At 40.2% G+C, this 23,418-nt stretch overlaps 1 protein-coding gene across 6 annotated transcripts in view; it reads right to left on the bottom strand.

Annotated features, from left to right (window-relative positions):
• Positions 1-23,418, bottom strand: part of ARHGAP24 (Rho GTPase activating protein 24) — a 353,302-nt gene that overhangs the window by 280,241 nt on the left and 49,643 nt on the right. For 4 of the 6 annotated variants that reach the window (XM_043512432.1, XM_038400192.2, XM_038400191.2 and 1 more), the window contains exon 2: positions 16,597-16,796. The exons of 1 other annotated variant lie outside the window; for it this stretch is intronic. In XM_043512432.1, coding sequence (XP_043368367.1) covers positions 16,597-16,796 — 200 coding nt within the window. Of the gene's footprint in view, positions 1-16,596; positions 16,797-18,058; positions 18,105-23,418 lie in introns of those variants that run through there. One more of the 6 variants, XM_043512433.1, reaches the window with a different exon arrangement.

Below are 23,418 nucleotides of genomic sequence, written 5' to 3'. Positions count from 1 at the left end.
AATGAGGAACAGATGGTCTAAATCCAAAACATGTTTCAAGTTTGCATGCTGTATGCAAAACTAACCTTGCACATTGAAAAGAGTGATCCTCTCCCTTGACTAGTTTATGCAAAATCAAAAGCCATGTGGGGAAAGGAAAATAAGAACAAGAGTTATTAGAATGAAGAAAGAATAGTGTCTGTCACTACAACTGACTCTTGGTGTGACTCTGAGCAAGTCACACAACTGGTCTAGGGCTCCAGTCACATATCTAGAAAAGGGAATAACATTTTTTCTATTTCTACTTCACATTTTAATTTATGTTTTCAAGGCAATTTGAGATCCTTCAACTGAAGATGCTATAGAAGTGCATTATTACTAAGGGAGGTTAGTAGGAACTCAGCACCTTTGAAAAATCAGGCCATTTAAGAAAGCCTAGTGTTCAGCACCCATTTTTGGGACTCTTGGCAACAGATCCAAAGGTCATGTTCCTTTTCATTGCATCCATGGTAAAGGCAATACTCCTTAATTCATTTTTGAACCAAGTTACATTTTTCATTTTCTAACAGTCAAAGATACTGATAACAAAAAACCTTTTTTGAAAATTCCCTCATTACTGGCAGGACCTCATCCTAAATGACGTTGTTAGTCTCACAAAAGTTCCACATTATTTAATCCAACACTATCAGTTTCTGAAAACATTTCCAAATAATTTGCCCTGCTGTATAATTCAATGTTTTCACCATCAGGACTATACATTTCGATGCAATCTTCAAGGTAATGTTATCTCGTGTACATTAAGAGACAAATGAAAAATCACTCTCAAGTGCAGAGAACCTCCTGATCAGTGTTATAATCTGCCTTCTTTTATTTTAAATTATCGTATCGGAAGAATCAGCAAATGCCATTTCTTTAGTGTTGCGGTGGAGGTTTGAAAACATCTCTTATTGCCCTTGTCAGAATAAATGTTAATGTGCTGTGCCCTTCTTAATGAATTACAATAGATAATGTCAAGGCAAACCTGGTAGCTGAACTTTGTCCTCACCCATAACTATTTCACATTTGGGGACAATGTATACCTTCAAATCAGCGGCACTGTTATGGGTACCCGCATGGCCTCACAGTATGCCAACATTTTTATGGCTGACTTAGAATAACGCTTCCTCAGCTCTCGTCCCTTAACGCCCTTACTCTACTTGCGCTACATTGATGACATTTTCATCATCCGGACCCATGGAAAACAAGCCCTTGAGGAATTCCACCAGGATTTCAACCATTTCCATCCCACCATCAACTTCAGCCTGGATCAGTCCACACAAGAGATCCACTTCCTGGACACCACGGTGCTAATAAGCGATGGTCACATAAACACCACCCTATACCAGAAACCTACTGACCGCTATTCTTACCTACATGCCTCCAGCTTTCATCCAGACCACACCACATGGTCCATTATCTACAGCCAAGCTCTACGATATAACCGCATTTGCTCCAACCCCTCAGACAGAGACAAACACCTACAAGATCTCTATCAAGCATTCTTATAACTACAATACCCACCTGCTGAAGTGAAGAAACAGATTGACAGAGCCAGAAGAGTACCCAGAAATCACCTACTACAGGACAGGTCCAACTAAGAAAATAACAGAATGCCATTAGCCATCACCTTCAGCCCCCAACTAAAACCTCTCCAACGCATCATCAAGGATCTACAACCTATCCTGAAGGACGACCCATCACTCCCACAGATCTTGGGAGACAGGCCAGTCCTTGCTTACAGACAGCCCCCAACCTGAAGCAAATACTCACCAGCAACCACACACCACACAACAGAACCACTAACTCAGGAACCTATCCTTGTAACAAAGCCCATTGGCAACTGTGTCCACATATCTATTCAGGGGACACCATCATAGGGCCTAATCACATCAGCCACACTATCAGAGGCTCGTTCACCTGCGCATCTACCAATGTGATATATGCCATCATATCCCAGCAGTGCCCCTCTGCCATGTACATTGGCCAAACTGGACAGTCTCTACGTAAAAGAATAAATGGGCACAAATCAGACTTCAAGAATTATAACATTCAAAAACCAGTCGGAGAACACTTCAGTCTCTTTGGTCATTCGATTACAGACCTAGAAGTGGCAATTCTTCAACAAAAAAACTTCAAAAACAGACTCCAACGAGAGACTGCTGAATTGGAATTAATTTGCAAACTGGATACACCGAATGCATCCGATGAAGTGAGCTGTAGCTCACGAAAGCTTATGCTCAAATAAATTTGTTAGTCTCTAAGGTGCCACAAGTACTCCTTTTCTTTTTTGCGAATACAGACTAACACAGCTGCTACTTTGAAAACTGGATACGATTAACTTAGGCTTGAATAGAGACTGGGAGTGGATGGGTCATTACACAAAGTAAAACTATTTCCCCATGTTTATTCCCTCCTCCCCCCACTGTTCTTCAGACGTTCTTGTCAACTGCTGGAAATGGCCCACTTTGATTATCACTATAAAAGGTCCCCCCCCCCGGCTCTGCTGCTGGTAATATTTCACCTTATCTGATCACTCTTGTTACAGTGTGTACAGTAACACCTATTGTTTCATGTTCTCTGTGTATATAAATCTCCCCACTGTATTTTCCACTGCATGCATCCGATGAAGTGAACTGTAGCTCATGAAAGCTTATGCTCAAATAAATTTGTTAGTCTCTAAGGTGCCACAAGTCCTCCTTTTCTTTTTTGCGGATACAGACTAACACGGCTGCTACTCTGAAACCTGACAATAGCACCTCACTAATTTGCAGTGGTGACTGGGAGGCCTGTCTCTACAGAATTTTTCAAGCTAATGAGAGAGTGAACATATACTACAAAAAAGTGTAAAGGCTAATGTATCACAAAGTGCATTCAATTTATTTTGTAGTTAAGTTTTTATTACTTATTATCCTGTACATCAGCACATGCTAGTGAATGGGCTACAATATATTTTATAAAAACATGGAACTCTTAGTAATGCAAGCCATCTCTTCAGCTCCACAGGTGAAATTTACCCCACTTCAGAAGCCACACTCAAGATCCTCTCTATGATATTAGCCCTGCAATTTGAGCTTTTGCACAGAAATGCCAAAAAGCAAAGCAAGATGATATGCAGGTTCCTCTGCACTCTGTGGGTGTCTTGGATTGGGGCTCTGTGCTGGGTCTATATAAACTGGCATGAAAAATATGTTTGAGAATGCAGTCCATATCACGTGTGACTGCACTGATTCACCACCTCAAAACCTCTTCGAAGATGCAACAGAGAAGCGGCAGCTGTCATTCTGATCACAGTTAAACAGATGTAAATTGCTGTCCATAGAGATACTCTGGTTTTACACCAGTAGCTTATAATGACATTTGCTGAGGAGCTGAGTTGCACCCCAGCAGCCCTCTATTGGGTATATTTCATTGCCCAGCACTCCTGTTCAGTATTTGAACGAAGCCTGAATTATGTGACTTCTGGCAGGAGGGATGAATGTTGAACTCTGCTATTAAAATTCTGCTGAGAATTGGGGAGATCTCATCATTTTTGTAAGCTAATTATAAAGCGTGTGGATTAGCAAATTTCCACTGCATACAAAAATATTATCCATTCCAGTGCTATCTGTAAAAGAAGGCAACAATTTCTCTCCTTATCCATATTTAACTACAGTGCTGAAAGGATTTTTCCCCATCGGCAGGCTCAGTTTCAATTTATGTAATTATCATATTAACTTCTATTTAACACTTTCATTAGAAGTTTTACATTATTTTAATTAAAAAATTCAGTTGAACTCTGTTTCCCGTTAGCGTCTAACAGTTGTCTTAAATGGAATTCTCTGTTAATGAAATTTTTACACAAGTTATATCAGATGGAAAGCATATATTATGCCAGAGTGAGAGACTTATAAAATTCAGTTTGTACACAAGAGGCAGTTCTCTCGTATACAGACATCTGATGAACTGCAGGCCAATTTTAGAGGACAATTATTCAGTTTTAGTCAGAGTTGGGCACAAGCCAAAATTTCAGATTTGGATGAGTGTTCAAATCTAGTACTTCTTCCCTAGCTTTGGCTATGATCCTGTGAACAAATGAGCATATGTTTAAAGCTCTTTCAATCAGCAGACATGGGCATAACAAGAGCCTGTGGCTGGAAGCTAAAGTTCAAGACATTCAAACAGTGAGGGTCAGTTAACCATTGGCTCAGATTACCAAGCCTTGTGGGAGATGCACTATATTTGGCAGTGGTGCGACTGCTATTGGAATATGGTGTTCAGTTCTGGTGTCCAGAGTTCAAGAAGAAAGTTGAAAAATTAGAAAGGGTTCACAGATAGGCCACAGGCATTATGAAAGGACAGGAAAACATACCTTATAGCAAAAGACTCAAGAAGCTCAATCTATTTCATTTAACAAACAGAAGATTAAGGAGTGACTTGGTTAGTCAAAGCAGCGACATGGGGAACAAAAATTTGCTAACACCTCTTCAGTCTATCGGACAAATCTGCTAGACTGAATCTAGACAAATTCGGACTAGACGTAAGTTGCAAATTTTTAACAGTAAGGGTAATTAACCATTGGAACAACTTACCAAGAGTGGTGGTGGATTCTCCTTCACTGGAAATTTTTAAATCAAGATTAGGGTTTTTTTTTGAAAGACATGATCAGGTTCACAAGCTAGATGATCACAGTGCTCCCTTCTGGCCTTAAAACCTCTGAATATTTTAAATTAGTTCACAGTTTCAGTTCAGAGCAGACAAGCATCCTCAGCACAAAATTAAGTGGCAATAGTAGAAAAAAAAGCAAAGAAAAGAAACAAAGGCCCTGGTCCTACAAGGAGCTCTCTGCAGACAAATCCCCTAGACAGAGCCCCAATTACTTCCATGGGGCTCTTTACAGGCAGAGGGGAAAAGAGTGATGGTTGGGAGTGGTTTGCCAGCATGGAGTTCTAGAAACTGCCACCTTGTTACACTAAAGCTCAGGAAAAGAAAACATTCTTACAAATGAAAAAAAAAATTCCCTGAAGTAATTTTTTTTAAACACTGAAATTTTTTTCTCCCTTCTAAAAAATTCATTTTCAATTATACCCCATCTTTTAGTGAAAAAAAAACCCTCAATTTTTGTCACCCCACCCCCTAAATTTATCATCAATACCAGGGATTCACTCATTACCTCCAACTCATTGTTGTCATAATCAGTACCAAAAAGGTGTTGTGTAAGGTGTTTTATGCAAACTGGTAACATGCTGGTCATTAATATTATTGTGTGATGTATGTTCAGGCAGCGTATAAAAGGAGTTATACATGTATGCTGGAAATAAGTTTCTAAAATATATTTGGCAGGCAGTGCCTAAGGTACCCTAATTTTGTTACCCATCACTGGACAGATATAAGGAACCAGAGCACTTGTAATCTGAGAAGGCTGGATTCTTCAGACAACAGGGTTGAATTCTCTGAGAACTGACTATAGGTGAAAAAATAGCTTGAACAATTTTAATCCCTAGAAAGCATGTTTTGTTTTGTTTGATTTATCATATTTGTGTCTTATCACATCACAAATACCTGTTCTTAGTTAATAAACTATATCTGGTTTTATTACAAAACCATTTCAGTGCTGTATATTAAACTGAAGGGTAAAATCCTCAACAAAACTACCAGGCCGGTGTAACTTCTGTCTATTCTGCGAGGGTTCCGTGAGAGGGACGTCACATTGCAGAAGAGATGGTTTGGGAGAGACTTGGGATTGGAAGGTCTTTTGAGATCACCCTGCAAGGAGTAACCAGGCTGGTGGAAGCCAAGGTGAAGTCATTGAGCTATAAGCAAGCTTCTGATGTCAGGGCTCCGAGTCAAAGCTGCACAGAACAGAAGCATCTAGGGTTACAGGGCAGGCAATGACAGCCGCTTACTGGTCTGGTGAACCCCCTAAGCATCATATATACAAAACAGCGGAATTTCCAAAGTTACATTCAAGAGTGAAAGCACGGTTCCATGTATTACAAGGCAATAATGGAGAGAGATACATTGTAAACGAAGAAGCTACAGGTGGAAAATTCCTGTTTGATCGTTGACTCAATCTCCCTGGAAATACAGCATTCCTCTCTACAGCACATTTTCTAGTCATTTGTCCAGTCTATTTCTGAAGAGGCATTTAAATCTGCCAATAGAAGCTACTGTCCTGACAGTATTACAAAGACTTGAAATCTCCTCTTGAGATGTATGACTCCCTCATTTGTTTTCTTGCCTGGAAAATGCTCGATTCCATTTTAGTTGATTTCATACACAAATAAGCCACTTCTAAATCAAATTTGCAAGACATCTTGCTGGAACTTCCTGGTTTCTGTAATCTCATGGGTTGGATTTTTTCTCTCTCTGTCTATTATATTTAATCTATCCAACAAGTCTCTATGTACATGCCAGAGCCAAGAGATTCTTCCCAATCTTTTTCCTGAATTGCATGAAATCTCTGTCAGAAAGCTATGAAACTACAATAACTATAAACTGATCACAAAATTTGCATCAATCATATAAACAAAAACAAAACAAAACAGAGCATCACTTATAATTACCTTAAAAGAGCATGTGTGTGTATTAGGTAACACCACTATGTATGTTTTTGACATATACAACCTTTCTAAATAAAAGTAACTATCCAAAGTGATTACCACGAAGTATCGGTGGTATTGCGGTTATATGATTATATAGATATTACATTAGATACAAACAACTAGAGTTTAAGAAACAGGTACCTACTTTGCACATATACAATATGTAAGCCCAATTTTCTTGTAAGCTAAAGGGAATTCTGTACTATGTACCAGGGACCAAAATTCCCCCAAAATTAAACTAGCACAAGTGGATTCCCTGTGTATGGGTGAGTAGCAAGTCGTGATTTTGAGGGCATAACTGGAAACTATTTTAAGGGGCCTGATTTTAAGAGGGTGGTTGAGCGCCACCTTTGCATCTCCTGGATCCTGGAAGTTGCTGGGGATGTCACAATCCCCAGCATTAATTAGAGAAACCTCTAAGTGTCGCAGCATCAGCTCAGTATAATCAGAGAGAAGTTCCTGCTATATTTTCCCCCCACCTGATCACACCCCTACACTATTGGTTATTCCTGCCTGGCCAGTTCATGCCTGTTAGGCTCCCTTTACTGGCCAAAACCCAGAATTAAGACCTTCAACTTAATGGAGTTAGTCTTGATATAAAACTAGTATGAGTCCAAAATCCAGCCCAAAATACTGAAATGGGTTCAAAATGAGTTTGCCCATCACTGTTTATACCGTTATGTCAATAGTGCTTCCTCTGGATTCTTGACTTCACCCTAGGAGACTGATTTCTTGACTCAATAAAGCTAGTCTTAAGAAAAAAAGGCGTACTTGTGGCACCTTAGAGACTAACAAATTTATTTGAGCATAAGCTTTCGTGAGCTACAGCTCACTTCATCGGATGCATTCAGTGGAAAATACAGGGGGGAGATTTATATACATAGAGAACATGAAACAATGGGTGTTACCGTACATACTGTAACCAGAGTGATCACTTAAGATGAGCTATTACCAGCAGGGGAGCATGGGAGCGAGGGGGACCTTTTGTAGTGATAATCAAGGTGGGCCATTTCCAGCAGTTGACAAAAACGTCTGAGGAACAGTGGGGTGGGGGGGGGAATAAACATGGGGAAATAGTTTTACTTTGTGTAATGACCCATCCACTCCCAGTCTCTATTCAAGCCTAAGTTAATTGTATTAACAGTTTGCAAATTAATTCCACTTCAGCAGTCTCTTGTTGGAGTCTGTTTTTGAAGTTTTTTTGTTGAAGTATTGCCACTTTTAGGTCTGTAATCGAGTGACCAAGAGATTGAAGTGTTCTCTGACTGGTTTTTGAATGTTATAATTCTTGACGTCTGATTTGTGTCCATTTATTTTTTTATGTAGAGACTGTCCAGTTTGACCAATGTACATAGCAGAGGGGCATTACTGGCACATGATGGCATATATCACATTGTTAGATGTGCAGCTGAATAAGCCTCTGATAGTGCGGCTGATGTGATTAGGCCCTATGATGGTGTTCCCTGAATAGATATGTGGACACAGTTGGCAACGGGCTTTGTTGCAAGGATAGGTTCCTGAGTTAGTTGTTCTGTTGTGTGTCGTGTGGTTGCTGGTGAGTATTTGCTTCAGGTTGGGGGGCTGTCTGTAAGCAAGGACTGGCCTGTCTCCCAAGATCTGTGGGAGTGATGGGTTGTCCTTCAGGATAGGTTGTAGATCCTTGATGGTGCGTTGGAGAGGTTTTAGCTGGGGGCTGAAGGTGACGGCTAGTGGCGTTCTGTTATTTTCTTTGTTGGGCCTCTCCTGTAGTAGGTGACTTCTGGGTACTCTTCTGGCTCTGTCAATCTGTTTCTTCACTTCAGCAGGTGGGTATTGTAGTTGTAAGAATGCTTGATACATATCTTGTAGGTGTTTGTCCCTGTCTGAGGAGTTGGAGCAAACGTGGTTATATCATAGAGCTTGGCTGTAGACAATGGATCGTATGGTGTGGTCTGGATGAAACCTGGAGGCATGTAGGTAAGAATAGCAGTCAGTAGGTTTCCGGTGTAGGGTGGTATTTATGTGACCATCACTTATTAGCATCGTAGTGTCCAGGAAGTGGATCTCTTGTGTGGACTGATCCAGGCTGAGGTTGATGGTGGGATGGAAATTGTTGAAATCATGGGCTCCTCAAGGGCTTCTATTCCATGGGTCCAGATGATGAAGATGTCATCAATGTCGCGCAAGTAGAGAAGGGGCATTAGGGGACGAGAGCTGAGGAAGCGTTGTTCTAAGTCAGCCATAAAAATGTTGGCATACTGTGGGGCCATGCGGGTACTCAATTACAGACCTAAAAGTGGCAATACTTCAACAAAAAAACTTCAAAAACAGACTCCAACAAGAGACTGCTGAAGTGGAATTAATTTGCAAACTGGATACAATTAACTTAGGCTTGAATAGAGACTGGGAGTGGAAGGTTCATTACACAAAGTAAAACTATTTCCCCATGTTTATCCCCCCCAATTCCAGCTGTTCCTCAGACGTTTTTGTCAACTGCTGGAAATGGCCCATCTTGATTATCACTACAAAAGGTTTCCCCTCCCACACCCGCTTTCCTGCTGGTAATAGCTCACCTTAAGTGATCACTCTGGTTACAGTGTGTATGGTAACACCCATTGTTTCATGTTCTCTATGTACATAAATCTCCCCCCTGTATTTTCCACTGAATGCATCCGATGAAGTGAGCTGTAGCTCACGAAAGCTTATGCTCTAATAAATTTGTTAGTCTCTAAGGTGCCACAAGTCCTCCTTTTCTTTTTGCGAATACAGACTAACACGGCTGCTACTCTGAAACTATTCTGAAGAGTTTGTGATATAGTGAAACTATTGTAAGAAAAAAATCACACTGCAAAGATTCTTACTGCCAGTTGCAAGACTACAAAACCACCACCACTGAGAAGGCGCCACCCCTCTCTTCCCTGTCTTAAATCCAGACATCGCCTACTCAGACATTGCTGGGAAAACATTTTCAGTCAAAAACAGAGCAGAAAGGGGAAAAGCCTGTTAATCAGCTGCATCCAAACAACAGCTGTATTATGAAATGAAGAATGTTAAATGTTGATCTCTTTGGCTATCCACTTTTCTGGCAAGATATTTGACCTTCAGAACTGGCACAAGACTGGATCTCAAAGCACAAAAGGCCAAGGAATACAAGAATGATAAGACTTAGGAAGTTAACCAAAAAATGAATTATTTCCAAGATAAAAAATTATTCAGAATTATCAGAAATTATTTAGTTGTCTCTCCCCAGCTGGTGTTCTTCTTCCATATTGTATTCATCTGCTCTGCATCCATTTTTTTAGCCCTTTCATTTCTGTCTCCAATAAATAACTAAATCTATTTATATCCCTACCTTCATCTTCAGTAAGTAAAACACCATCTTCCTAAGGCCCTTTGAGATATTTCAAGGCATCACACAAAAAGATAGCTGCTACTCTGACTGAAAAAAAACAATATAAGGGAACGACTGTTGTGTTTGATGATAATAAAGAATCAATGAAAATTCATGGCCCTTGGTTATGAAAAATAATGGGTCATATACTGCACCTTTCCCTCAACCTTTCTACATAATCTGTATGTATCTGTAGGAACACTTTGAATCAGACTTTCAGCCAATGTTGCAGTGACTTCAAAGAAGCTACACAGGTTTACAATAGCGGAGGAGCTGACACTACGTAATCAGACATGTTCCTGTCATTTATCATTTCAGCTCAAATCTTCACATTTCAGAAGATGGTTAACTTTATAAGTTGTTTTAAGGGGGTGAGCTTTGGAAAATTTTCTGCTAACTCTCCACGGGAGGACTGAAGAACTTGGCAGCACCCTGAATAGATGCAGCAGGAGATACAGGACTGATTTGCCTGTTCCCCAGGCATGAATAAAGCAACAAGGAAATCAGAGGAAATGGGCAGGGCAGACTGCCTTCATAGTAAACTCAATCATGGGTCTCCGTACTGGCTTCATGAATGAAGGTAGACAGTAAAACTCAGACAGGCTTCTTTATCAAGGGTCCATGCTTCCTGAGCATGTCCAGTGGAGTTCTGTTGATTTCTACTGGTAAATTATAATACACTATGTAAGTCAAAAAGAGTTAAAGTAAAAATTAATTTGGCTAATATTTAAAAAAAGAAAAGAAAATGGAGTAGCTGGAGAACCTAAGTGCAGAGACAGCGGAACAGAAGCACAAAAGAGAATAGCATCCCCCAGGCAGTTTAACACTAGTACTGGGTGAATGGAGGGAAAGTTATTTGCCAATATTTTCCCACATTTTCACTTTATTAGTAAGCCATGTTCTTCCCTTATGAACTTTTGAATGAACAGGTTGTCATTATTTTAATACTGGGAAATGGCTGTTCTTTATGCAATTATCAATACTTATCTGCTAACAAAGGTATTTGTGCCCAAATAATTTTTCACTATATACACCTCAAGTGCTTACCCTTTTATAAGGATTCAGTTGTCCAGTCAGAAAATAGAAACAATATCATACAACATGCCCTTCGTCCTTTTCTTTCCTTCTACATGCAGTACAAACAACTTAGAGTCAATAACTGTCAAAATTAATAGTTTGGAAACAAACATAAGCTCAAATATATCTGCAGAAAGCGCTCACCCAACAATCATTAATAGCAAATAAACTTACAAAAAATGGAAGTTTGCAAATGATTCCCCAAATCAACTAACTCCAGACAAACTTAGCCCCTCACGGGTTTGTCTTAATGACAAAAATATCAGCAAATAAGTATACTTTTCCTCAGGTCTGGTTCCACTCAGGCCTCCCCAATGGGTTCCAAACCCTTATTCTTTCTCTCCCTGAGAGTTCCCTTCTGCCAGGTGCCTAACAAGCCACCTGGAACAGTTAGTCTTCCCAGACAGTGCATTCCCAGCTATCAGACCAAGTGTACTAGGGAGCACTGCCAACCTGCTGCAGGGCTTAATGTGTTGAATAAATTGTTTGCTAAGAATGTTTGCCTAACCTTTAATTACCACTTATATGTACTATCCAATAGGACCCATAAATGTACCCTGATCTTTTTTCCATTACAGGGAGAGAGACTCAGCCCAAGCAGTTGCATCATTCACAAACCCTTTCCCTCTTCTCACACCCACCAGCCCAAACACTACAATCTGGACTGAAAACAGATAAAAAGAAAAATAATTAGTTCTCCTCCTTAGTTGTATTTTCTAAGTGAGTTGCAGTGGTGTGTGTGAATGAACCTAAAAATCTGTTAATGACTTTAAATCAGCAGATTGCGATTCCTCTCAGCAGGTGTTTGTTTTCTTAATTATAGGCTCCAGAAAGTTAGATAAATCCATTTTAGAAGTTGCTGCTCTCCATCTCATAACAGCATTGTTACTTAACAGACAGTAAGTGGTCAAAGTAAAGTTCTTTGCCTCACACCTCTGCCCCAAATTCAGCATAGAGACTAGGGTTCCCAGACAGTCATGGGAATTTTGATACCAGAATGCATACAGGATAACTTTCCTATGTAGCTAAATGAGAATATTGTACTACATGTTACAGTTGAGGCATCAAATTCAGGACACATTTCAGCACTCTCATTTGTTTCAGAAATATTTCAAAACTACAACAAAGTGGTATTGGAACAGCCCTAATTTGGTCTGGTCCACTAGTTTCCCATAACTATTGATGGAGTTTTTGAACAAGTAATAGCTCTGAAGATTTTTTCCCTCCTACATCTATCATGGGGTGTTTTTATAATTACTCATGACTTTTAGGCAAGAAACTCAAAAGCAGCTCAATTAGAAGCACCAAAGGTTTCAGAATCAAACTTACAGATTTCTTTCACCTATAAAAGTTAAGAAGCTCTAGTAGTCATTGAGACACACTACATACTTTATGGCCTTTCACTATTTAATGCAGTTATTGATGCTTTAGCGCACTGAATAACTGCCCATGTAAAGCTATGTGGCCTTATCACTACTATTACTGCCTTCAGCTAGCAGCCCAGTAAAGCTCTGTGTCCTGAAAGACTGTGGTTACTGTTTTTTAGGTGATCGTGTAAAGGCATGACCTTTTTAGGGCTTCAGTTCTACAAAACAGGTACAGAAAAAAAATCCAGTTTTTCTTATTTATCAGTGAATAGAGGGAATAAATGTAGAGAACACTAAAGTGTCCTTATTTCTAAATATATTTTGTTCTCAGAGAGTCCTTTAAATTTTGCATCCATAAAAGAATAATTATTGACTGCCTGTAAGTGTAAAAAGTCTACATGTAATAAGAATTCACCTCTCTTCAGCAATTGTAACTGTGAATACAATATGGCACCATTTTTTCTTGCATTTAAATAGCAACACTCTCCTTAGAATGTAGCCCTGGCTCACTCAAAAATATTGTATGCTCTGGGTGAGAAAAGTTCACTGTAGTTCTAGAGGGGATTTTGCAGGATTGTTCTCTTTATAAAAAAGAGGAGCTTATTATAGAAATTAGATCAGTGAGTATCTAGAATTAGCCATGTTTGAAGCTACTTGGATTTTGCTACACGATATAACACTTTAGTTGGTCTACAAAGATTAAAATTACTTCAGATAGCAAATTCTAAATAATGGTACACTGACAAGACAATAAACGATACAGCCAAATCTACGACTTCTTATGGATCACTGTGTGTTGAAGATAGGGGACTAGATCCTGGGATAGGGTCCATTTGCACAGATCCAGTAGAATCAGTGGATCAATGCTGATGTACACTACCCGAGGATCTAGTCAAGTGGCCAGAATTTTCAGACATGAATGCCTAAACGTGGATTTTGGAGCCTATCTTTAGGCATCTGTATAAGTGGCTTGATTTTCAGAACAACTGAGCATTTATAGTTCTCACGTAAGTCTAGCTCTCTTAAGTAATTATGTGGTCCCTCCATCATAGTATCTGAGCATCTCACTATCTTTAATGTATTTATCCTGACAGCACCCCTGTAAGGTAAGGCAGTGCTATTATTCCCATTTGACAAATGGAGAACTGAGGCCCAGAGAGACCAAGTGACTCATCCAAAGTCACACACGAAGAGTCTGGGGCAAAACAGGGAACTGAATTTTTGTCTTCTGACTCACAAGCTAGTACCCTAATTAATGAGGTGAGAGTGCTGAACACCTCTGAAAGTCAGGCCATTTTTATTTAGATGGCTACATATGCACTGAAAAGTCTAAATTTAGACACCAAAGTTTGAAAATTCTGGCTAATGCAATCACTTTAGCAAGCTGGCTAATACTCTGACTCAAGAATTTGGTATCAGTTTGCTACTTCTAGGCCTCGCCAAATCATTAATTTGGCAGTTATTCCTCAACCTCTCCTTTCCTTTGACCAACTATAAATTTTTGTTTGTTTCTAAACAAATATTGTAATTCTTCCTGATACACACAACCATCTGCTGACTGCACAAAAGGTTTATTGACAGTGCTCAGCACCCAGGGAGCCTGGGATCATTTAAGATGCAATAAAATATAACTTAACCTAGGAGAAATTAAGTTGGAGGAGTTTATGGGAGTAACTTTTCCATCCTCAGAGAGAGAGTCAAAACCAAATACTGAATGGTCACAGAAGTCATGGAGGAAACCTCAAAATGGGAGAAAGAAAAGACTAGAAGAAGATTCTGTACATCTGTTTGGAAGTTGCTTTTGTATTTTCAATCAGAAAGTATAAACAAGTGCAGAATCAGGCTGCTCATTTAAGTGCTGCATCAAAACAAAGAACTATGCAAGACAGGGTCTGATGGAGAAAAGTAACTAACTAGGGAAGACAGATTATTAAGATTTGTATTCAGGCACAGAATAGCTTACTTTCCTTAAACATCATTGAGTTTGTAGCAATTTCATTAAATGGTTTCTTGTTTGCCTTCCAGAAATGCACAAAGGTCAATAGAGATGCAGCTTGTATTTAAAATCTCAAAATGCATATAGTGAAAGATATACAGAGAGGTTATAAATATGAATTTTAAAAGGATATTTAGTGAAATATGAAATAACTAAAATGTGTAAATTAAACAAATTAGAAACCAAGGGTTATTTAAGGAGAATAAACTGCTGCACTATGGGCCCTCACTTAAATCTTACATTTCTTGAGGTTTATACAATAGGAAACTTCCTTTAGAACACCTGAATCAAGACTGGCTGTCTCTCTGAAAGATATGCTCTAGTTCTAACCCAAGTTATGGGCTTGATATATGAATTACTGGTGAAATTCTATAGCCCATGTAATACAGGATGCCAGACTAGATGATGGTCAGTATTGGTCTTTGAATTAATGATAACACACTATAGAAAGCTATATAAACACACACTGTATTTAAACTGATCTTAAGCATTATACCATGTGTGTGAAAAATATGAGTGTAGGTATATATGTCTATATGTTGTGACAAAGTTCCTGCTCTACCTTGGTGGGTCTTGCGCTTATTGGCAGATTTGCTCACCTTGGAGCTTCACGGCAACCCTCAGCTTGGCCATTTTTCTGAACCCACAGTCCGGGTTGACTCCTCCTGGGTCTGACCAGGAGTTGGGAGGATTTGGGGGGAACCCGGAGCCACCCTCTACTCCGAGTTCCAGCCTAGGGCCCTGTGGAATGCAGCTGTCGAGACTGCCTCCTGGAACAGCTGTGCCACAGCTACAACTCCCTGGGCTACTTCCCCATGGTCTCCTCCCAACACCTTCTTTATCCTCACCGTAGGACCTTCCTCCTGGTGTCTGATAATGCTTGTACACCTCAGTGCTCCAACAGTCTGCGTTCTCACTCTCAGCTCCTCACACGCACCCCACAAACTGAAGTGAGCTCCTTTTTAAAACCCAGGTGCCCTGATTAGCCTTCCTTAATTGATTCTAGCAGCTTCTTGATTGGCTTCAGGTGTTCTAATCAGCCTGTCTTAATTGTCTCCAGAAGGTTCCTGATTGTTCTGGAACCTTCCCTGTTACCTTACCCAGGGAAAAGGGACCTGCTTAGCCTGGGGCTAATATATCTGCCTTCTATTACTCTCCTATAGCCATCTGGCCCAACCCTGTCACAATGTATAAATGTGGGACATAGTTAACAGAAGTGCTCATCATACAGAACTCAATCTCAAGTAAGAGGGAGCTGTGAAGTGCTTAGGGCCTCAGAAAATTAAGACCATATATACTACAACATTGTTCTTCTGTGTGCAGTAACTTAATATCACAGATGCCGGGGTTGGCCCTGAGCTGGGAGGGAGGCAGAGTTATTTACTCTTTTCTTATGGCACTTTGGAGATTTGTAGCCATAAAATAGTACTATAAAAGCAGTAAGTAAATAGGAAAATAAATGACCATTAAGGAACAGTAAATTTTGAGCATATTCCAGACAGCAATTTATTATATTATGGATGTTAGTAAATGTGGGTTTACACGTTGTATGATTGTGAACTTTGAAGGCTGGGGAATTCCATATGGCTACTCCTTTAAGTAACAAGCAAGCTACATACACAATAGTTTACTTATGCACCTTATCTCAAATAAGCACCTTTCACTGATTTGAAAAAGCAGGCATTTGCTACTGAGACTTGTCTCACAGTAGGCAACTTTTAAAATGGTCTGATGAAGAAAATCTGTCTTAGGGTATGTCTACACCGCAATAAAACACCCATGGCTAGCCTGTGTCAGCTGACTCGGGCTTGGGCTGTGGGGCTAGCTATTCAAGCTTGGGCCAGAGCCTGGGCTCTGGGACCTAGGCTCCCAGAAGATCTATCCTGTAATTTTATAACCCTGCAGCCCAAGCCCCGCAAGGCCAAGTCAGCCGAAACAGGCCAGCCGTGGTATTTTATTGCAGCATAGACAAACCCTCTGGGACCCAAGCATCTGAGGGAAGCCATATATTTATTTAAATAAGACAAGTACCATATTATGTGCGAAGTGCCTAAGCCAGCCCTGTAAACAAAAACCAAACAAGGCAATCCAGATTGGGGTGCCTGTTTCCTCCAATTGGATCAAATTCTGCCACTATTCTTTCAGTTTCCTATCTCACCTCCCACCCTCCTGCTCCCCCCCACTTACCAAAGGTTTGGTTTCGTCTTCATCTTTGAAATAATAAAGCTGGTCCCCCTTAAGAACAAACCAGCGTGTGTGCCAAGTCTTGACAAAGCCTCCTTGCTTCCGCAGCCACCCACACTTAATGGCATTGTGCCGTCCTTGACTTAGCTGGGGACTCTCAGCAGAGCCATTGTTCTCATCCATAATGAGGCCGACAGACTCTCCTGTTTAGACAACAAAGGGGGAAAAGAAAAGAAAGGAAACCACATTATTCTCTTTTTGGGAGGGGGGAGCAGAAGTAGCAGCCTGCCAATTTTCAACATAGCTAGAAAACAAATAAGCCCCAACAAAAATGCCCTACAAGAGCTTTTACTATCCACCTGTTTATTTTCATGTCAGTGTCAGTCAGCTGGGAGAGTATAATCCAGTTTCCAAAGTTTCATGAAAAGTAAATTCCATGTTAAACAGCAAATAAGCACGGAGAGAAACAAAACAACTTTTCACGTACAACGTGATATATATTTCCATTCACAACGAGCAAAACATGCCCCTTCAATCTAGATGATTTAGGACTTATTCACACTCGACAGTTCATTTGGGTTAAAGGAAGATGTGAGTTTAAAGCACAATAGCTTTTCCAGAATAATTCCCCATGTTGACAAGCCCTTATTTTAGTTTAAAGGGAAGCAACAAATAAAGAACCAACATAAAGTCTCCATGGCAGAGAAAGATGAGCGTGTCTCACCCTATAAGGTCCTCTCTTCCATCAAAGCCTTCCCCTTAACAAAGAAAGGCTTCTTACATGTAAAGGTGTAGTACACAGAAAATAGAACTGTTGCTAGGTTTACCACATAATGTAATAGATCCCCTATTGGAAGGAAGGAGAGGAGGGAGAGTGTGTGTGTGGGGAGGAGGGTGGTAATCAAATATTGCAATTAGTGAATAACTTTTGTAGTTAAACCTTAAGTCATGAAAAACTTGACTACTTTGGGGCTTGAACATGGACATGAACCTAGAAAAGTTTCATGTAAAACTCTTTCAAAGCCTGCAACACCTTTGTCAAAACTTAAAGCCATACTTTCTGGATAGGCATGAATCTTCTAGACTGATTTTGCATGTGCAATATATGCTTATGTGATAAGCTTTCAAGGTCAAATAATTCCTCATTAATCCAGATGCAATGCATGGAGTTGAACAAACTCATGAAGCTTATTTTTTCCAACCTTCAATGAACTGGGTTCAAATACACCCAAATTATCAAGTGAAACTCAAGGATGCAAAACCACATGTACTGAAACAGCCTAAAATGAGATCAAACCCCATACAGCCCCTTATATAAAAGGGCAAACCCTTAACTAATACAGTGCTATGACTAGGACAAGGACTGGTCGGTCATCACAAAGGCACTGGTTTTGCTTTTTAGGAAGTTAAGAAATGGATCATCAAATAAATCAGAAGTCAGAGAATAAAACCAGCCCTGCTTCACCTCAGGTACCCTGGTTCTCTCCCCAGCAGCCAAGCCCATCTCCCTCCACAGCTAGAGGAGACTCACTGCCCTCTTAGAAGGGCCCGCTGAGCCCTGATTGGGGTGTGGCCACAGCTGAGCCTACTTCCCCAATCAGCCTGGGAACTGCTTGCTCCCAGCCACAGCCCTCTCCTGGGCAGTTTTAAGCCCTTTAAGGCCGGAGCGTGTGACCACCCCGCTACATTGACACTGACACCAATGTATATGGAGTAGGTATATGGATTTCAGTTAGCTAGCAATGAAGAATGTGTATTGATCTGTATTGATATTTTGCTAGATATCATGTATACATTAAATTATTCACATAATACTAAAGTAAATGAGGTACTTGGGAGTAAACAATGTTCTTTTTTTAAAAAAAAAGAGAGAGAGAGAGAGAGAGAGAGAGAGAGAACATTGGTATGATGTATTCTTTTTGTTTAAAAAATATTGACTGTTACATCCCTGAAAGAGTGTAATACAAAATCAGTTGCTTCCCCCCAATTCCCTCACTCTTCAAACCATTTTCTTGCATGAAATGCGAGTCAGCTTACTTGTTTTTGGCAATTGAACCATTACATGCAATCCCATGAGAGCAAATTTACAAAGCGTTTTATTGTTCTACATTTCTCCTTTACTCTCCAAACCTGAAAACTACAATCCAGACTTTGAATCAGAAATCCAACAGTTGGCTTACTCACTCTAGCTGTTTTCACAGCTGCTACAGCACCATCATAAAAATAAATTGCAGGAATATCAGGTGTTGGCACTGACACAGACAGCAGAGAGGTGCAAAGAGTACATAAACAACACATGACCAAGTATGGGATTATCTCAAGATAATCAACTCTGTCTTGCCATAGTGAGACATGAGGCAGAAAGCCATGGCACTTTCTAAATAAACAAAATAAGAGTATTCCTGAAAACCCATCTTCTGAATGAAACATAAAACTTGTGTTTTCTGAAAGAATCTGCCCGATTGTCCTAGCCAAGTTCCAATTTAGGAAATTACTAGATCTGAACAAATCCTGTACACTCCATTCATTGGGACTGTCTATTAGTGAACTCTCTTGGGTTTGCCTGGAGATATGGTGTTGTAAAGAATATACAACTAAGAAATGCTCCCACACATTCACCAGCTGCCCTCTTTCTCAAGGTCACAGACCCAATCTCTACTGACCACTGCTGGTCATACTTCACTCCCTTTTCCCCCTGCCTAATGGGGCATGCAACCTTCTCCCTAGGGTCTTTAGATAGTTCCCTTAATTTTCTTCTCTGGAGGGTTGGGGGACTGTTGCTGTTTCCACCTGACAGTGATAGCGGAGAAACATTCACTCTCCATCTACCAGTTATCTGTATATTAAACAGGCATTTCTCATAAAATGTAGCACTTAGTAGACACAAAATGCCTGGAGAGAGGATGGGCCAAACAGCATCAAGTCCCAATCCACCACATTTTCATGGGCCTGAGCCATCGTTGACAGGTTTGTCTAGAAACCAGCTGGTTTCAGGTCCATTCGTGATTCTAGCTGAAATTTTTCAGTTTTAGTAATTACATTCCAAGTACTTAAAACACCGCCTGCCTTTTCAGTTAGATACAATACCAGATCCTACATCCTTGCTGGTCCTCAACTGCCATGTCAGGCTCTTGACAGTCAGAGACCAGCCCGGCATAGAATGGGCTCAGGATCCAAGAAACCGCCCTTTGGATGCCCCTCCTGAATGGTGCCGCTCACCTTAGCTGTAACTGTTCGATGAATTGCTGCAGGTGATGACCAATCTGGTTAGGCAATAAGCAGCATACATTAGTCTGGTTATTATTCCAGAGAAAATTAATTCCTTGTCCATTACCATCCATTTTTAGATTACAGCCAGCTCAGTATTAACCTGTCTGGACAGAATATTGAACAAGTGGTAACTGTCAAAAACTTGGGAAAAATCATAGACAGTGCTAGAGGCCCATCAAGCAAGCGTTGCAGGGACATCATGATGAAGCTCACTTCGAAGCGTAGTGAACGTAGAACTATGGTTATACCAACTCTACCATACAGCTGTGCAATACAGGCACTGAGGAAGGCTGAAAAGTAATGGATTGATATTTTTGATTCTCATTGTCTTCATCAGTTGCTCCATATTAAGTGGCTTGGCAAAAATCAACACTGAGGATATTCATAACTGATCCTACCAATTTCCTTCAGCAGCAATGGTTTTGCTTCGGATGCTTTCTTGATAGAGACATATTATTAAGATGGAAAACAAGTCAATTACAAGTGTGTTTACCAAGGAATGCCACTAGACGGTCAGCGATCACATGGCTGATCACATTGGTTAGACTGCCAATAACAGACTGGTTTCAGAGTAGCAGCCATGTTAGTCTGTATCCGCAAAAAGAACAGGAGTACATCCAGCCAGACCAAGCTAGAGATCGATCCAGGTGACCTGCAGTATGAAAGGAAGCTACATCCTTTTGGGATTTGTCCTGATGATTATGATGATGTAGGTTAACTTTTGCTGTCCTTGCCACTGGGTCCTTCTTTTTTTTTAAATTCAAAAGACAAATGTTGTAAGAGACTAGTCTTTGTTTTTCAGCACTGTGACCATAGTTAGGGCTACAACCAGCTGGGACTAAATATGCCTAATTGTTAGAGAAAGTTTTCTGACCACTAGAAAGCACACACCACAGGTCTCTCTGTCACTTGCTAGTCCACTGCACTGGTATGAGTCAAGAGGAGCTGACATCAGGAATCATAGTATTCAAAAACCGATAGGAGAACACTTCAACCTCTCTGGCCACTCAGTAAAAGACTTAAGGGTGGCAATTCTGCAACCAAAAAGCTTCAAAAATAGACTCCAACGAGACACTGCTGAGCTTGAATTAATATGCAAACTCGATACCATTAACTTGGGTTTGAATAGAGACTGGGAGCGGCTGGGTCATTACACATATTGAATCTATTTCCCCATGTTAAGTATCCTCACACTTGCTTGTCAACTGTCTAAATGGGCCATCCTGATTATCATCACTACAAAAGTTTTTTTCTCCTGCTGATAATAGCTCATCTTAATTAATTAGCCTCTTACAGTTTGTATGGCAACTTCCACCTTCTCTGTATATATCTATATCTATATCTATCTATCTTCTTACTATATATTCCGTTCTATGCATCCGATGAAGTGGGCTGTAGCCCACAAAAGCTTATGCTCAAATAAATTTGTTAGTCTCTAAGGTGCCACAAGTACTCCTGTTGTTTTTGAGAGGGGCTCTGTTTGTAGATGACTAGCAAAACTGCTAAAAACTTACCTATATAACTATTTGCAACTATGATTTGTAGAGCATGTGACATGCACTCCCTGAGTCAATGTTGACTACAAAATATCCCACTACAAAGGAGGATTTTCTGGACATTGAAGAGGAATTTACAGAGGAACAACTACTCCTGGTCCGCTTTTGAATATTATTGGTTGGATAGGGGGCATCCATCTCCCCACTCCCATCCTATCTCATGTTCTTTACCCACCTCCCTCATTATATAATATTTAACTATGGGGTAGGGCGGATACTTCTTCTGTGTTAGAAGAGGGGAGGGGCAATTGAGGCAGTGGGAACTGATGGTTACCTCATCTTTCTCCTGCTCTCTAGGCTTCGCTCAAATTACTTGTTCTATATAACCCACTATGCTGGACGAAAATACACACAGCAGGACATTGGCAGTGAGAGCCTGAAGAAGCAGCTTCAGCCACATACAAAGCTGCCAGAACAATAAGCCCTAGTAACTGGAGGTCCAAATGACATGCAGAAAAATATTTCAGTCTCACATGCGATGGCCAGTGGGGGAAATTCAGAACAGCTGCAAAGTCTGGTGAACTGAAGCATACAGCAGTTAATTGATTTGCCAAAGGTCAGAGAACAAGTCAGAGGCAGCATCAGGAACAGAAACTAGATGTCTTGATTCCCAGATCCCCACTCTAACCATTAGGATAGGCTGCCTCAGAAGGTCCAAAGACACTGCAAAGCCTCTTGATCTTGTTTATCATGTGTCATACAGTATATGGCGTAAGAGTCACCATTCCCCTCCCCTCAGAATGACAATTTGATGTGTACATGCTGTATTGTGAACACTTAATGTTTGATGACTTCATTAATTAACACATGAATGGATTAAAGCTGGCAGGCACAATCTCAGAAGATCACTGCTGTAGATATAGAAATAATTTTGGTGTTATTCTTTCTTATCAAAGTGTGATAGCAAAGTTCATCTAAGCATGGATGTCACCAGGTTTCTTGAATAATGCATCACTGAGAATGTAACTGGACAGTCTGCTCTCTCGCAAAATGAAAACAGAAATTCTTCCTTCATCTTTTGTACAGCAGTTCAGGGTCACAGTCAGGCTTTCCACACTTGGTGTAAAATTTTCCAATGGGATGGTGTTTACAAATTATAATGGCTAAAAAATATGCCCAGAGACAGCAAAAGAAATTTTAGTTTGACAACAGCAGAGAAGAAACAAAACCCAGCTGAAAGTAAGTGGCCCCTGGACAAATCTAATTGGAACTGCTATTTAACTGACATCCTGAAGGATGGGTAAAGACGGAAAGGCCTTTATTTAAAAGGAGAGAAGAATCCAATGCAAACACTGCAGTGGGGAAACAGGACTGTTCAGAAATGAAGGAACAAACAGGCTCTGGAAAGAGTGAGGCTTGTGGCTATTGGGGTGGAGGAGGGAAGGAGATGGGATTGTTTGCTACTTACATTACACGTCAAATTCATCTCATTCTTACAGTAAATGCTGCCCTCAGCAAAGTACCAAGTCTGGAAATGACATGGTATCACTGAAAGTACTATTTGGCCAATGCAGTGATATGCATTACAGAGGTCAGACCTGTAGTAGTGTGGATATAGAGGAAAACTGGTATATCTACTGATGTGTGGGTGTTTGGGATAGGAGCACCTACTGGTGAATGTTTTAGTTCAACCCATCTCTACTGAAATTGTTATTTTACAGCGTTTGTGTATATACCTATAAGGCAAGAGCCAAGTACCAGCAAAAGCAACAGCACATTTCTCTTGTCCAAAGGAAAACATTGTAAACATTAAGTTTACAGCTCAAATCTTTTTAAATAAAAAAGTCAGTGTATATATTTTTGTCACATTTCATGCTAATTATGTTTAATGTTGATTCATTTCCGTCTACTTTGATCATGGAACTAAGATGATCCCTTCTCAGTTAAAAAAGTTAAATATCAGCAAATTTGGGTATTTAACTATCTAGTCCAGAGTATCTCTGAAGCAGTGCATCATGCTGTTTTGAATGTTGTCAGAAGTACCACAGTACCTCTGAGA

The sequence above is a fragment of the Dermochelys coriacea genome, chromosome 4 (assembly GCF_009764565.3).
Source record: "Dermochelys coriacea isolate rDerCor1 chromosome 4, rDerCor1.pri.v4, whole genome shotgun sequence".
Lineage (NCBI taxonomy): Eukaryota > Metazoa > Chordata > Testudines > Dermochelyidae > Dermochelys > Dermochelys coriacea.
The sequence above is the reverse complement of the archived record's forward strand: the minus strand, read 5'-3'. Positions and strand labels throughout refer to the sequence as shown.